The sequence below is a fragment of the Scylla paramamosain genome, chromosome 19 (genome assembly GCF_035594125.1).
Source record: "Scylla paramamosain isolate STU-SP2022 chromosome 19, ASM3559412v1, whole genome shotgun sequence".
Lineage (NCBI taxonomy): Eukaryota > Metazoa > Arthropoda > Malacostraca > Decapoda > Portunidae > Scylla > Scylla paramamosain.
Genome location: NC_087169.1, coordinates 13,862,783 through 13,880,622, shown reverse-complemented (window position 1 = coordinate 13,880,622; position 17,840 = coordinate 13,862,783). Strand labels below are relative to the sequence as shown.

General features: G+C 42.1%; 1 protein-coding gene across 1 annotated transcript in view; it reads right to left on the bottom strand.

The window, feature by feature from the left end:
• The window catches only part of LOC135109676 (uncharacterized), a 135,460-nt gene extending 119,114 nt beyond the window's left edge, over positions 1-16,346 (bottom strand). Inside the window, exons 1-3 of the mRNA XM_064021211.1 lie at positions 15,518-16,346; positions 9,642-9,731; positions 7,174-7,218 (exon numbers count right to left, since the gene is read on the bottom strand). Of these exons, the coding sequence (XP_063877281.1) occupies positions 7,174-7,218; positions 9,642-9,731; positions 15,518-16,036 (654 nt within the window). The 5' untranslated portion in view covers positions 16,037-16,346. The remainder of the gene's footprint in view (positions 1-7,173; positions 7,219-9,641; positions 9,732-15,517) is intronic.
• Between the last annotated feature and the right edge of the window lie 1,494 nt (positions 16,347-17,840).

Genomic DNA, 17,840 nt, shown 5'->3' with positions numbered 1-17,840 from the left:
ACGCATTTTCCCTCCACCTCTTTTTGCAGACTCGCCTTAATAACAGAGGTCTTCATTCAACACCGGTCACCAGTTCAAGGCGTCGACCTTTCGAGCTCACATTCCTCTTCTGACCACCACCAGGAAAGTAAAAGACCACCACCATCACCACCACTACCAACACCACTACCAACAACAATAAATACTGCCTATTCTTCCTGTTGCTAATGGTTATGGCAATGTTGTTAGTGGTGATACTACTACTGCTACTACATCAACTTCACCACCACTACTATACGCAAATTGGATTATCTGAATACATAAGTAGGATAAAATATGATTAATGAAGCTAAAAAAAATAAATAAATGGATAAATAAAATAATATGACTCACACGCGGATTGAATAATAATAACAACAACAACAACAACAACAACAAAGGACAAAGAGCATCACAGACAGACACACAAGCGAAAGCAATCAGTTGACAATTACGAGCCACAAAGTTGATTATCTTAAAGCAAATAACTGTGTGTGTGTGTGTGTGTGTGTGTGTGTGTGTGTGTGTGTGTGTGTGTGTGTGTGTGTGTGTGTGTGTGTGTGTGTGTGTGTGTGTGTGTGTGTGTGTGTGTGTGTGTGTGTGTGTGTGTGTGTGTGTGTGTGTGTGTGTGTGTGTGTGTGTGTGTGTGTGTGACTCAGTGATATTTATTCAGTAAACCGTTTGGAAAGTTACGTGGCATCTCTTACAATAGCTCATTCTTTTCCACACCTTTTTTTTTTATCATTTCATCTCAAAACAACACAAGGTAAGTCTCTAATGAATCACCGCTACACATCACCTCATACATTTCTTCTGTAAAGGTGCATCTTCCATCACTACCACCAAAACACTGAGATCCATATTTTTATAAGTCTCACCCTCTCATCTCCACAACTTTCAACAGCCTCTAATGGAAGCTACTGTGATTTTCATGGGCGTTTTTATGACTCTATTGATAGTTTAGAGAAGATTTTGCGTCATCAGAGAGAAAACACCCATGAGAACACGACTTATCATCTTTATAGCCTTTGAAAAGAGTCGTCAAGAGATCCCGGTGTTTAAGAATACGCCCTGGAGTCACGCCACACTCCCAAACATCATCATAACATGTTCTTGCGTAATACAGCGAAGTGAAAGTTTATGAAGTGTAAAATTATAGAGTGCGTGCTTTCACCCTACTCCTTACACCTGCTACCTACCTACCTACCTACCTACTCCCTCCCTGCGGCGTCCTAATCCTTAACCATAACCACTACCACTACCACCACCACCGCTGCCATCAAGGGCCTGCCGGGGGGTCGTAAAGCCGCGTAGAGATGAAATATGGGGATGACGGCGGAGTCTGCGGGACCTTTAAGACTCCATAACCCAAAACACGCCGCGCCTCACACCACTCCTTCGCTCCCTCAGCCTCTTGAAGGAAATCCCCAGTGGCCCCGCGGGGAGTCCTGATACAAGTCCCCGGATCAAGGGCTCAGGGATGACGGACACGCAGCGCTGTAAGCCTCCGAGAAGTGGGAAGTGAGGAAGATGTAAGTTGTAACCGCAAAGCGTAACTTACGAAAAGGGGGGAGGAGAGAAAGAGAGAGAAAAAAAATGTTTAAAACCGCAAAACTTTACAGGAAGAGAAAACTGACATTTCTTACCGTTCTGTACTGGAAAAGTGGAAAAAAAAAAAAAGGTAAGACGAAACAACAAAATATAAATGGTTGGGGACGAAATACTGCCATTCTTATCGTTCTCTAGCAAGGTGAAAAACGACGATACTAAACCAAAAAATGTGAATAGAAGACCCTGTCACTCATACTGTTATGTATTAAAGTGACGAAAAGGACGATATAATCTAAAATTACACATATGAAGGAAGAGAAAACCAGCCATTCTCATCACTCCATAGAAAAAAATAACGAAAAAAAAATGATGATATAAAATTCACACACACAAAAAAAAAAAGAAAAAGAAAAATGTGTATCCTTCCTACCGATCTGCAAAAGAAGGGAATGGAAAAAAAGGTGAATATCCTCCGTGGCTCTATACTAAAGGTTCTTCCTCATCAAGCCCTTCATGGTCCAGTCGCTCCCAATATATAGTGACAGTGTAGCCGCCACCGCACGACCCCCGCCGGCACTGCCATCACCGAGCACTGCTGCACTTCCTCTCCGCCTCTCGACACTTCAGCCCATCATCACCCTTCCCTCGCGGCTGTACCTGAAGGCGGGAGTCCTGCTGGCGCCCCTCATTACGGAGTAGACGTGAAAGGAAAGTGAGAGAGAGAGAGAGAGAGAGAGAGAGAGAGAGAGAGAGAGAGAGAGAGAGAGAGAGAGAGAGAGAGAGAGAGAGAGAAATGGTGGGTGAGCTTCAGTGACACACCGCAGGTTCGTATTCGTAAACGCTTTGCTCTCTCACCACGACTATTTTCAAAGACCACAGAGATGATTAGCAAGGTTTTCAAGAGTGTTTCTCCTACTAATAATATAGAAATGTTAATCTGTCGCTAAAACCATAAAATCACCCTTTCAATCCCATGTAACTTCAACCAGAAGTGCATACAGAAGGGCTGCAAAACGCGGCACGGGACGAGGGAGTAAGCGTGCTGTGACATCACTAACACGGCCACTCAGTAATAAATAAGGATGATGCGCAGTGATGTACTAAACACGCGTGGTGCGCCGCTGGACTTCTACTGAGCCCGTATTATGAAACCCCTTGGATTATGTGTAAGGGTAACAGAGATCATTAGTCTGATTATTATGGGTGTTTTTCTCATGGCGACGCGGAATCCTTAAACTATCACCTGCATCATGAAAACACTCCTGAATACCTTCGGAACTACTAAAGCGTATTAAAAGGAGTCCAGCCATGGTATCGAAATTTTTGAGATGGTGGCAGTAAATAGGAGAGTAAAAGAGACACTTACGTATTAATTTCGATCCCATGCAAAGCTAAATCCAGAATTCCTAGACACAAAAATACTCGGTTCTGGAAACTCTAATATTTATTTCTCCGTCATGAACTTTGAATCAGTGAAGACACTAAGCTCAGAAAACTCACTATTTCATCTTTCCCACGTGAATTCTGAACCTTCAAAGACACCGGGTATAAAAGCACCAAGCATGAGAGATAAAATACATCTGAAACACGCTTGTAAAACCTAAAGAGTACCTCACACAAAGGAATAAGACGCTCAGAACCAAAATAATCCAAAAACTTTCCGCGCGAAGATTCATAAGAGAACAAAACACAGACTAAAAAGTAACAAAACAAAAAAGGACAATAAAACTCAAATACATCACAAAGGCCAAACACACTCAAGACCAAAATAACCTCTAAAATTTCTATGCGCACATTCCTAAAAGAAAATAACAGGCAGACTAAGGGTAATAAAACGAAAAAGGGAAAATAAGAAAATGAAACGCAAACACATCACAGGGGACAAAGACGCTCAAGACGAAAATAACCTTAGAAAGAAACACACACACACACACACACACACACACACACACACACACACATACAGACTAAAGGTAATAAAACATATGGAAAAAATAAAAAAAATAAGACGCTCCAAACCAAAATAACCTCAAAAACCTCCGAAGGCAAGACCGAGAAAAGACCACAAAAATCAAACTAAAGGTACGGTGGCCGCGGCGACTCCAAACCAAACAAGGGTGAGAGTCCACCAGCCAGCCATCCAGCCAGCCATCCAGCCAGCCGCCGCCTATCTCGAGCCGCCCTGCCCCCAGCCCTCCTCCATTAGCATACTCAACAGTGCCTGGTGGGGGAAATATCTAAGTGACGTGGCACCCTCCCCCACTCAAGAGGCTCCGTAGGGCACAAAGGGATAATGAAGGACTTGCCTAGTTACTCTTGAACACGAACTACAGAATGTGACGGGAAACTACAGCACAAGGAAAACACGAGGGCAACGAACTAACTTACCAACTGCACAGAAACAAGATGCTGATTTGAACGAAAAGTAATCAGTTGAACAGCTTACGAATTACAGGACACTATAAACGAAAACGACAAGTAAATCGAAAAGTAACAAATCCAACCTTTTACTAACTGCAGGAAGAAGGCAAGTTATAAGATGAGTTACCAATTTAACCGCTCACGAATTACAGGACAAGATCAATGAAAACTGTCAAATAATTCAAATAAATCAAAGAACAGCAAATATAACCTCACGAAAACTTTAAGCAATATTACATGCACGAAAAGAAATCAATTTAACAGCTTACGAATCACAGAAAAATAAGAAAGGTTATTATGATACGAGGAATGATAACTGTAACTTCTTACTGATTACAGAAATTGATGTATATTTATATGTGGAGAGTAATCACTTCAACTCATTGTGAATAACGATAAAATATAAAGGCAAACTAAAGAAACTATAAATAAACGAAAGGTACTGAAATGAACTGGTTAGTCAATCGGGTTTAAGAGAAAACAGTATAAATGAACGATAGTATAGAAGATAAAATTTAATACAAGCCCTTGAACACAACACAGACAAGGGTAACACAAACAACATCCTTGTGGTCAGTAATCAGGTTAAGATAAGCAATAACGGGATCACGCTTAACAAAATCAAATATAGAAAGAAGATAGAAAACTGGTTTTCAAAAAAAAAAAAAAAAAGATTAGAATAAACTCTAATCAGGTTATCAGTGCAAAATCACTAGGAACCTTTTAAAAGATACGACCAATTAATTGAGTGGGATGATGGGTAGACACAAGTATTCATGTTTTATACAGGACTGCCACGTGTAGGCCGCTGGTTTCTTGTAGCTCCACGTGCTTATGTTACCCAGGAGGATAGCAAATCAAACCGTAAGTAATAATGTAGTAAACGGAGGGATCTAAATTTAGCAGCTTTCAACAGGTTCAGTACTTTCCCTGAGTGTAATAAAGAAAACGACGTGAATGGGAGACTAAAGCGTAATACACAAACGCCAACCAACCTGCTCCTTTAAGTCTAACGGAAAATATTTAACACTTTTCCTGATAACTTAAAGATTGAACGATATAAAGAACATACGATGGCAGACAACTTTAAACACGCACTACAAGAAAATGAAAAACAGCAAAGTACGAACCAATTCCACTGCTAACCTGCATCCAACAGGTTCAAGACTAGCACAGTTGTGGAGAATACGATAACTGGGCATAAAAGGAACAGGTTGGTGTGATCACAAAAAGCAGACCACAGCAGCCCGCATGCCACCTGTGCCACACACTACTCCAGGTCACATGAGGGAGGGAGTGACCATATTAGATTTCCTGAACTTGTTGCGTTTCCTTCATTCCTTGTGGCAGCGCTTTAAACTAGTCAATCGATCAATCAGTCAGTCAGTCAGTTTATCAATCAGTTAACCCTTGTCCTGCTATGGGCGTCTTTTGTTAACCATGAGGCCACTGTAGTAAATTCTTTAGATGGACATAAAGACGAGAGAAAAAAAAAAAAAGGTCAATTCAATCTTTGCCAGGTTTCAGAAGTACGCTTTGAAGACACTGTAGTCCAAAAAATAAATCACTTAAAAGTTGTAGATCAGGGTGGTCCAACTACGGACCCGCGGGCCACAAATGGCCTGCCGGTTGATTGTCTGTGGCCCGCGACTGATTGTATTATAAATTTAATTTGTGCACGAAAAACACAGACGTAGTTTGTGTCTGTATATGAAATAATACTAGGAACTCCATGTAACCATTTAGTGCTGTAGTGGCCCGAGATGTCGAGGAAGCTGTACCACCCTGTTGTAGATGATTATGGGAAAGACCAACTAGCAGTGAAAGGCTTAATCAATCAATCGATCAATCAGTCAGTCAGTCAATCATTCAGCTTATCAGTCAATCAATCAGTCATTCTTACTTCTTCCTAATCTCACAAAAACAAGCATTGCAGACACGCATGGTACAGTTACACACAACAGTAAAATAACTGCAAGTGTAGTGAGGCGACACAGACACAGACGCACATTGACACATTAACACAAGACGGAGAATATGTTCCTGGGTGTGTCTGGTTCATCCTCGTGTCAATATAAACATCGGGAATGGCTCATAACGAAAATGAGTGGTGGAATGAAGCTCACTCAACTAAACCACGTACTCACAAAACAGGTAGGAAGCTCCATTCATTAACTGTTAAACCTGTGTTAATATGTGTGTCTGTCCTCTGTATTACCGTCTGGCGCAGTAATTCTACCACCTGGGAACACAGGAATACGGCCACTGACTGATCCTCTCACTCCCTCACTGGTCTACGTATTCCTATCTTGAACATACGGGAAACTATCGCTGTGTTTCTACCAAAATCCGTACTCGATTATAAGCTACCAGATTCCCCAAAGAAAAATAGTTTGGTATCTCATAATTAAACAATAATTTTGATAGGAACAGAACAAAAGATGAGAATGCATAGGCCAATCAGTGAATGAGGGCATCATTAAATTGCAGTGTTACCAAGTTCGCGTGTCCTCAGGTGGCACAATTACAAAGAGACTTGCTGACACAGAGTATAGTGTAATTTCCTTAATGCTTTCACTGCTAATGACAATGTGAAGCTCTTTTATCTTAATTAGGGTATTCCTAAAAGGTTTTCCAGCGCAGAAATAAAACCAGAGGCCCTAACACACTGAACAGCTCGATCACTCCCCTGGCTGTCAGTGGTGTGCTGCCTGCAACACACCATCTTGTCAAGACTGAGGGGAAACTATGACAACTGCAACTATAACGAAGGCTCTTACTGCTGTGATAATGCGGTGGTCGTGCTTTGTTAATATTTATGCTGTAGCACTGTAAAAAAAATATAAAAAGTCATACACACACCAAAAACAGAGAAAAGATATAAAATTTGTCTTTTCTCCAGTACATAACTATCTAAAAAATCGCAACACACACACACAAAAAAAAAAAAAAACTTATAGATGATCACGAGAAAGTAAACATCTATCAGTAACAGGCTCAACAAACCAAACACAGGCCCCAGTGGTGGTCTGCACGAGGCAACAACAGGGGAAAGCCCAAAGAAAACGTGAGGAACCTGACGGGCTCACCCAGGATAACGAGAGCGGACCTGTTACCTTCCCCGCACACAGGTGGGTTTGTAGGTATGCGGGTACACATTAGAGGCTAGGTACAGGTACTCACCCTCTCCCCAGTGACCGTCAACCAGTAGTGGCGCTGCTCCAAGAACTGTGCAGGGAGAGAAGGAGTGGTTAGTTTAGGTGGAAGGAAAAATCTACTCATAAAAATAATGAATGAATAGGTAAGTCAGTCAGTCAGTCAGTAGGAGAGTGAGTAAGTAAAAAAAGAAGGGAAAATAAGAAAAGAAAAGAGAAACAGGAAAGAGTGAGAAAATAACATGAAATAAAAAGAAACATGCTGAAAGAAAATAAAGAAAACACAATCAAGGACAAGGAAAAAATTATAAAAACAATTACTAAGTTAGGAAAGTAACACAGAAGACATCCCTAAAAAGAAAATGGAGAGAAGGAAGCCAGACGAAGGAAAAGCAAGAAGTAAATCAATGGAGACGAGAAGATTAGACTAGAAGATTAGAGATTAGGGTAGGATGGAAGGATGAAAGAGAAGGAGGGAGGAAAGGAGGGGGGGAGGGAGAGAGGGAGGGAGGGAGGAAAAAATGGAAGAGAGGGAGGGAGGGAAGGGAGGGAGGGAGGGGGTAGGAAGGAACGAATGACTAAATGAACTAAAGACATGAAGGAAGAAGGAAGGAAAGAAGGAAGGAAAGAGAGAAAGAATGAAAGAAAAAAGAAAACCGAAAGAAAGAGATACAGAAAGATAGTTAGACAGAGAAGAGAGCAACTAGAAAACACAAAGAAAATAGAAATAAAAAAGAGATAGGAAGGAAAGAAGGAAAGGAAGGAGAGAAAAGCATAGAAAAAGGAAATAAACATAAAGAAAACGAAAGAAGAAGGAAAGCAAACTAGCAACCAAGAAGGACAGATAGAAAGAAAGAAAGAAAAAAGAAAGAAAAAGAAAGAAAAATAGAAAGATGGAACGAAAGAAAGAAAAGGAAAATTGTTGAAGTAAGGAAGAAAGGAAGGGAGACAAGCAGGCAGGCAGACAGGCAGGCAGCAAGGAAGAAAGGGAGGATGAAAGAAAGAAATGAAGGAAGAAAGAAGGAAATAAGGAATCAAGGAAATAAAAAAAAGAAAAATAAAGATGGAGAAAATAAGGAAGAAAAGAGGTAAGGAATGAAGTAAAAGGTAAGAAAGAAAGAAAGCAAGAAAGAAAAATGAAGTAAATAAATAAATAAGGAAGGAAACAAAGAGGGAAGGAAGAAAAGAAGAATATAGTAAGGAAGAAAGAAGGCAAGGAATTAAGTGAGAATGGAAAGAAGGGGAAAGGAGTGAGGGAAGGAAGTGATTAAAACGCGAAGGGAGAAATATTGTCACGCGCTGCAACGAGATATGAGAGACACGTGCAGAGTTCACGGGGAGGAACACATCGAGGAGCACAGCGGAGGGACGAGGAGGGACCACCGCACGAGGGAAGGGACGAAATATTGGCCTGGCAGACGAACAACTTACGGCCTTTTTCCTTAAGTAGTTTTCAGAAGCTGAGTCTTTGGGTTTAAAATACAAGGTTCGGTTAGGTTTCACTTTTTCTGAGGGTGGTTTCCTTAAAGTTTAATGTCTGAAAAGTATACTTAGGTTGGGAAAAGCCTGGCAGGTACATAAAAAAAAGTTAGATTAGTCCTTAAAAACTACATACATATGGCGTATTACTTCAATTTATCACATCGTCAATGTGATTACCTTAAAGAATTATTGGAGATAAAACATTAGTATAGTACATCATGAAAATTATCTCTTTATGCAAAATACTTGTACTACCTTTAAAGACTAACTGAAAAATAAATCATAAAGTTAATCAAATTCTCCCTTTATTCCAAATATCTGCATTGCCTTTAAAAAAAACATGAAAGTTTAAGCATTAATAAAGTCAAGTCCATCTTTATAATACTTTATTTACACACACACACACATCTTTATTTCACATACCAGTCCCACCTGCCTGTCTAACTCAGTCACTCTCATCTTACATTCACCATTGTCTGCACCTGAGATTCCACTGAAGGACACTGATCTACACCCAAACACTTCTCCACTCTTCCCTGTCTGCTCGTCGTCTATAATCCACGCCACCCTGCCAAGACCTACACCGTCTCTCCCTCTAGTTCTGTCTGCTTTGCCTTCCTACCTCTCTTAGGTCGGTATTCTATTATTATAAAAGAAGAATATTAATAGGAATTTCGCTATACAGTCTTGCATCTACTCTGTCATTTCTTAGTTATTCAGTCACCACCACCAAGAACAATGAGATGTTAATGCCTTTAGTTATCTCCACAAATTGTTAATGGGAATTTCACGGCTACAGACCTGCATCTTTTTCATCATTCCTTTGTCATTCAGCTTCCACTACTATCACCAACATCAAAAGATTCTGTACTGGCTTTGGTTATCTCCACAAATAAACACCATCACATAACTACACAACCAACAAACTAACACGCTACCACACAGCATCTGCATCTGCGCCAGCCATTCCTACAGCCAGGGGACAAAAGGCAGAGGGTCGCGGCGGAGTCTCACCTTCATATAGCTGCAGGGAACGTAACCGAGGCGGCCGGAGCGCAGTGCCAGGACGCCCCACCAGCGGCCCACCTCGTCCTGCTCCACGGCCTGCAACAAAGACCAGACATTGATGAAAATACTCCCAGGAACACGTCGCTAATGTCACCCTCGCCTCCGCAGGGATCGTGCGTGTTGTTGTCTGGTGTTGCAGTGTTGCTGGGGTTGTTGGCTTGTGTGTGTGGTGTAGTGTGTGAGGGTTTGAAGGAAAGAAGGATAGCTATGTTATTTTTGAACGTTCATGTAAGATATGCACAAAATGTTGAAAAACTTAACGGTATAGCGAACGCATATTCCTTTTCCTTGTCTTAGCTCTCCTCCTCCTCTTCCTATCCCTCCTCCTCCTCCTCCTCCTCCTCCTCCTCCTCAGGTACTGCAAATGATGAAGCAGCTTTAAAAAAGGAGCGTTGCAGCCAGAGAGTACTGGCAAAACCCCCGCCCCCCATTCCTTCCTCCTTCCTCCTTCTCCTCGAGGCCCCCCCCCACTTCGTATCCTCCCCCTGCCCCTGCACCCCCCCCCTCGCTACACTCCTCCAGCGGTATACAAAAAAGCCCCTCCTCAGTTTCCACGAACATATCCGACATTGGGTCCGTTCCTCTCTCTCTCTCTCTCTCTCTCTCTCTCTCTCTCTCTCTCTCTCTCTCTCTCTCTCTCGCGGCAAGTCTATTTGCATCGGTTAGAAGAAGAAACGAAGGGTGAATAGAGAGATAAATGAATAAAGAGAGAGTGAGGATTATCCATATTTTCCTCCCCCCCTTCCCTGTGTGTGTGTGTGTGTGTGTGTGTGTGTGTGTGTGCATTCCCCCTTCCTTACTCACCCCCAACACCATAAAGGAATTCAGCGCGTTAAATATTGACCGACTCTTCCCAGAAACCCGTCGCGTCAACACAATCCCTCCCGCAACACTCACCGCTCCACAATCAACAGCGATCGCCAATCAGCACCGACGGGAAAGTAAAAGTGACAATCAGACAGGACAGAGAGGGAAAATAAAAGTGATAATTAGACAGGGCCGATGAGGGAAAATAAGAATAAGATAGAAATGGCGGGAGAAAGATAAGAGGGGCGATGGGGAAAAATAAAAATGATAGAAGTGGCGGGGGAAAAAAATATGAATAATAATTAGACAGCACTGATGGAAAAAAAAATAAAATAACAGGCAAAACTGGAAAACTACTAGACAAAACCGATAGGAAATATTTAAAATGGCAATTAAGCCTATCACCTATGGAAGAAGAAAATAAAAATAAGACAACAGGAAAAAAAAAAAAGAAGAATAACAAACAGAACTAACCCGAAAAAAAAAAATGACAACAAACTTAGCACCAATGAAAGAGAGAGAGAAGATAAAAAAAAAGAGTAATAACAATAATAAATCGGAGTTCCTTGTAATTCCAAACACTAAATTCCAGACTATGGGTCATCAAAAGGATAATTTACAAGTATGGTCACGAACTTCCATAGAAAACGGGTGTTGTCAGAGTGTTGCTTTTGTTTTGTCTTTAAGAAAACCCTGAGCGTTCCCCGGAGCAGCGTATGCATGCCCCACACGCTCCTTTAAGAATATCGGAATGCAATATAACTCAAAATTACGTTGTGGAAAAAAAATTAAAAAAAAAAATCTCGTAACGGGAAAATGTGGTAGGAAGGAATAATTATAATGCGGGATACAATATAATAAAAACAAAAGAAGTAGGAAAAAGGAAAAGAAAAAGGAGTGTGCAGGATACATACGTTATACATTACACAAAAGCAAAACTAATTGCAGTAATGTGTGATACTACGCATGAAAATAATAATAATAAAGAAAAAAAAAAGACGAAAATAAACACAGCATACATACGTTTTACTTTACACAAATCAAAATAAACAAAATAAAGAGCAGATAAAAAAAAAAAAAACGAAACTGCACATCACACCAACATCACGTGAATTCAACAAAAGCTACAAAAATATATATATCAAGCAAAATCGAAGCGGCATATCACACGCATAACAAGCGAACTAGAAAAAAAAAAAGACAAAAAAAACATAAAGAATAAATAAAACCACTGCAACACATAAAAAAAAAATCAGATAAAATCATAAATACACAGACAGAAATAACAAGAAAAAAAAAAGACACGGCAACGCACACACATAAAAAAAATCGGAAAAAAGAATCATCATAAAATCTGCCCAACCCACACTTTCAAGATTACTACGAGACAGACAGACGGACAGACAGGACGGGACAGACAGACGAGCAGACGGACAGACAGACGGACGCCCAGGAGGAGCCAGCGATGCCTGGACACGCGGGGCTCACACGCAAGCAAACCATCAGTCCGCGGCGCCCCAGCCACAGGGGGAGGCGGGAGGGGGATTCGAACCAAACCGAGCCGCATTGATCCCCTAAACTGGCCCACAAACCTCTCCAATCCCATTGAATAACATATAAATAATACCAAAGAAAAATAGTCACGATAGCTGCTATTCGATAAATTCCTGGATAACGATAAAACTCCTCTTTTTTTTTTTAGGATGTAAGTAAAAGAAGATAATACTGAAAGGTATGTGTATGATTCGATAAATTTCTTAATGGTGATAATATTCCTATTTTTTTTCTTTTTAGGGTATAAACAAAAGGAAGTAATGATGAAAGGAAAAGTTTATGTATGATTCGATAAATTTCTGAATAAAGATACAATTCCTAATCATTTTTTTTTTCTTAGGATGCAAGTGAAAGGAAATAATAATGAAAGGAAAGGTATGTACGTGTATGATTCGATAAATTCCTGTGTGGATATAAAGATGTAGTTTAATTTCGTGTCATTAGTCGATTCAATATTTTCCATTCCAAATCTGACTGAATAACATACAAATGACAAAATTACACAGCAGCGCCAGACATATGAGTAATTCGATAAATTCCTGTATAGATTTAAAGGTACAGTACAGCTTCATCTCGTTCTTTTGGGTGAATCTTTTTTTTTTTCATTACAAATCTGATTGAAAAATATACAAATAATGGAAGAAAAATAATAACGCCAGGAATACAAGTAATCCGATAAATTCTGCACAGACAAGAATAAAACTTCATTTTTTTTTCTAACTTTATCACTGTTTTCATTCCAGATCTGATTGAATAACGTGCAGATAACAAAGGTGAATTAAAACCCAGGGTAAAATCGAATACATTCCCTGACAGTCATAAAAGGGAAAACATACATCCCATTCTCCTGAGCTGATGACTCTTTCCGTGGCATTCAATCCTTTATAGCCACATGCCGTACAACCGACCTTAGTATGGGATCAACAAAAAAAAAAAAAAAAAAAATCCGGGTTGGTACTGAAACAACATCATATTGAGTCCGGACTGTTTTCGTTCTTTATGCTCTACAAACGTACAGCCACAGGACAGCTTATCTTACTGAGAGACCAGAAGACAATAAAATGAAATAAATAAAATAAAAAAAGCATTCGGCCGGTACTGTTACAATAACTTAGAATAATATACCAAGGACTGTTTTCGCTCTAGTTCATCCTCTGCAACCATACATTCTGTCTTAGTGAGGTATTACAAAACAAAAAGAAAAAGGAAGAAAAAAAAAGGGGGGATTCGGGTCGGCACTACACAACACTGTATTACAATAACATAGGAAAGGGTGTTCTGTTGTAATTCACCCTCTGGAAACACACCCTATCTTAGTAAAGGGGTTAGAAATTAATTAGATAAAAAAAAAAAATAGATAGATAAAAAACGTATTCGGGCCGGTACTATTACAAAACCATAACTAGTACAGAATGTTTTTGATTGATTATCTACAAAATGTACAACCTATCTTAGTGAAGGAGAACAACAACAACAACAACAACAACAACAACAACAACAACAACAACAACAACAACAACAAACATTCAGATCGGTTCTTTAAGATAGCATAGCACAGCCGGATTGTTTTCGCTCTAGTTCATCCTCTACAGCTACAGTGCGCAGTGTGTCTGTACGAGAGGCCACAAATACGAGTGCTGCCCGGCATTCCCACAATAACACCAGTGACAGACGCGGCGCCAGAGGAAGGGAATAGAAGAAAAACAGCAATAGAAAACGAGATGCAGGATAAACTCAGCAGGCGGCGAGTGAAACGCATCCGTGTTGGAATTAAAGGTGTGGCGGGGCGCGGTAATGATGGCCTCCGCCGCCTAATTTAGGGACTATTGAGTTAGGGCGATGACACGGCTCCCTTGGGCCCTACATACGTATACACGCCTTCTCGGAAATATTATACCGATACCTACACTCTCTACACTCTACACTACACTCTGTACTCGAGGTTATGTCCTGTTATATCTCTCCCTGCTCGGGTCTTATCGCGGAAGGTAATTTTGTGTTGTTGGTGTGTTCGGTGTATTTTCTTCTCCTTTTGTATTTTTCTATGGGGTTCAGTTCATCTCTTTCCTTTTCCTTTATTGTTGTTATTTTTATTTTCACTGTACAAGTTCTTTTTCTTTAACATATTTTTTAGCCATTTTTCTACAATTTTTTTATTTTATTTTACTCTGAAAATACTACTACTACTACTACTACTACTACTACTACTACTACTAACAACAACAGTGCCATAACCACCACCATCACTACTGTAAGACTGCATACCTATCCACGTACTCAAGCACGCCAAACCCACCCCCTGTCCTCACATCCCACCATCACCACCACCACCACCACCACCACCAGCACAAGCCTGATGAAAAGTCCGATATGTGTGAAAATATGCAGCAAATCCCAGGCACGTCACACGTAAAGACACAGGAAGGGAAGGGGAAAGTACAGTAATCCCACACTCACCCGCCGTAAACTAGGGAAGGCATGAGAAGGCAGGGGGAAAAAAAATATATATAAAAAATGGAGAGAAAACATGCTACTTTGGACTGTCAGGCGAGGGTTACGAGGCAGGAATGAAGGCAATGGCGAGGCAGTGACCTGGCATATGCTGTGGGGTCAATCCTAGTCAATTCTACTACATCGTGACAAGAGTAGGGAAGTGTGTCTGTAAGTTAAGTCCTGGTGTGGGTGTTGAAAGTGGGGTACCGCAGGGACAGTCATTGGGTGGTGTGAGTGATGGCGTTTTGGTTGTAAGAGCTTTTGTAGTGGTAGTAGTAGTAGTAGTAGTAGTAGTAGTAGTAGTAGTAGTAGCTAACTATCCTTCTGATCTTGCTAGCTGCATGCCCTCCCTCCTCCCGCGGCCTCGCTACACGCGATTTTCTACTTCCTCTCACCCCTATTCTGTCCACCTCTCTAATGCAGGAGTTAACCAGTATTCTCAATCATTCATTCCTTTCTCTGGTAACCTCTGGAACTCCCTGCCTGTTTCTGTATTTTCTTCTTCCAATGACTTGAACTCTTTCATGAGGGAGGTTTCAAGACACTTATCTCCGTTATTTTATTTTTCTATCTGGAATCTCTTTGGGAACTGGCGCTCAAGTGGGACTTTTTTGTTTTTCTCATAATATATTTGTTGCCCTTGGCCAGTGGTCCTCTTACATAAAAAAAAAATGTTAGTAGTAGTAGTAGTAGTAGTAGTAGTAGTAGTAGTAGTAGTAGTAGTAGTAGTAGTAGTAGTAGTGGTCGTAGTAGTAGTAGTAGTAGTAGTAGTAAATTGATCGAACAAAATATAAAGCACGAAATAACAGAAAAAAAAGTCAATACAAACGACTTTAATTTGTGATGAAACTTGATATAGCATTCCCTGAAGCAGTAAAAAGCAAAACAAAGCATTAGAAATAAAGTCTGAATACAACCCACCCACCCACCTACACACACACAAACACACACACACACATAGTACTCACCCCAAACAGGTCTCCCTTTCGGAACGCCAGCACAAGGGAGCTCTGGGAGGCGTGTGCTTCGTGTAGGTGCCTTACACTGTCATCACTATAGCCGAACGCCTCACTATCATACCTACACACATCCTGACTCCCCTGGGCCTTGGGGGACGCCCGCAAGCCATCTGTCTCATTCCACCACTCCCGCCCTCCGTTTTCTGTCGGAGCGGTTTTCTTTCCACGCCCATTTTCTCTTTTGGTTTCGACGCAGACTCCGCTATCTATGGACCTGGCGCGATCCTTGACTCTCACACATCCTGGCGTCCCTAAATCGTCCTCTCCTCCTCTCCCCGTCCTCATGTCATGCTCACTGTCCCTCCCTGCCGGCCTGTCCTCGTCACTGCTACACGAGCCCCTCCCGTCATCGCCAATGTCCTCGTGGGCTGAGAACTTGAAAGGGATCCCCACCGCCTCTGACTGCTCCCGCAGGTACGCCAGCACAAGGTCCTCGGAGAAGTCGGCAACAGCTTGATATATTTCCATGCTAGATCAATCCGGGGTTCACGAAAGCAAACTCCATGCAACTTGCCGTCACGTCACTTCACGGTCACTTTTCCGGGAACCGGCTGAACGAACATTAAAACAAAGTTGACAGGGAGATTTTGTTTGGTCTTCCCCTGGCCGTCTGCGTCCCTTCCTTCCTCTGTAAACCCTTTACCCGCTCTAACCTCACGCACAAAAGTTGGGCGCGGACCCAGCCTGCGCGGGGAACACCTCACTGGGAGAAGCCACTGGCGGGACTAAGCGGGAAATGTGTACACTCACACACACACACGCATACACACACACACACACACCTCGTGGACCGACGCCTGGATATCGACCCTGACGCGCCCGGCGGAGAGAAACATCAACCCGAGACCATATGTCGCCAGCACGCCCATCCTGACGCCCACGCCTCACACACGCCCGCCCAGACATCCAGCAGGGTACGCAAGCCCACGGACATCTCAGACACGCTTGGGGAAGGTCATGCTCTCCCCTCCTGCGTCCCCAGCGCGGCAGACAGGCGGGGGAAGAAGGTGCTTTAAGTCTGTGCTGGCTGGCTACCCCATCTCTAGCCTGCCCCGCCCCGCGCTACCCCGCCAGTCATCAAAGCGGGGCCGGCGGGGGTTTGTCCTCTCTCTCTCTCTCTCTCTCTCTCTCTCTCTCTCTCTCTCTCTCTCTCTCTCTCTCTGGTTTCCTCCATGGCCCCCGCCCTGCTTTGTTTCCCTGGTTTGTGTGTGTGCGTGCGTGTGTGTGTGATTATATATGAGTAGGCATGCCTAGATTTTATTAGATGTTGATATTGCGTGTGTGTGTGTGTGTGTGTGTGTGTGTGTGTGTGTGTGTGTGTGTGTGTGTGTGTGTGTGTGTGTGTGTTTGATTATATATGAGCAGGCGTGTCTGGCTTTTAGTGTATGTTGATTGAGTGTGTGTGTGTGTGTGTGTGTGTGTGTGTGTGTGTGTGTGTGTGTGTGTGTGTGTGTGTGTGTGTGTGTGTGTGTGCGCGCTATAGAGTACGTATCATTATTATTTTCATCCACTCTCTCCGCAAATCTTTTTACAATCGATTAACCATTTTTCACATCACCCCCACCCAGTACGGCACGGAGGAATGGACACTAAACGCCATAATGAGAAGCCACACTCAAAACACCCTCAGCAACCCTTCAATACAAGCAGCCACGTGTTTGCCAGCCGGGGGAAATAGCAAGGCTGAATAGCATAGCCTCCCAAGTTTTCGTGATTCATTCAAGACGGCTCTCTCTTTTCCCCTCCCTTCCCATCTCTTCCCTCCCTCCCTCCATCCTTCCCTTCCTCCCGCATACTCGTAAACCCCTCCCTCTTTCCCCTCGTGTCCCCTCACTCTCTCCCTACCCTTCCACCAATCACACTTCATTCTGCTCGCTCAGCCAACCACGTTTTCGCTACCAACTGCCCTTTTGCCTGCTCATGTTCTTTGTTCCTGAAGCTGAAATAACACACGGGAATTTTATATACATCTCCCTCGTGTTCGTCCATGTAGTACGCCAGCACGGGAAAGTTTCATGTCACTGGTCTTTGTTTGCGTGTGCGTGGTATCATTATGGTTCTAAATGTTTAACTCTCTCACCAGGACGATTTTCTAAGGCCATGGCGATGATTGGTCGGGTTCTCATGAGTGTTTATATGATTTTATTTTCCCTAATAAATAATACCCTTAAAAACTCCAGTAACTTCCACTATCTCTTATCAAAAGTAATCTGAGGCTGTAAGTATGTATCTGTGTATATACTGTACGTAAATTTTTGTATTCATATCACGT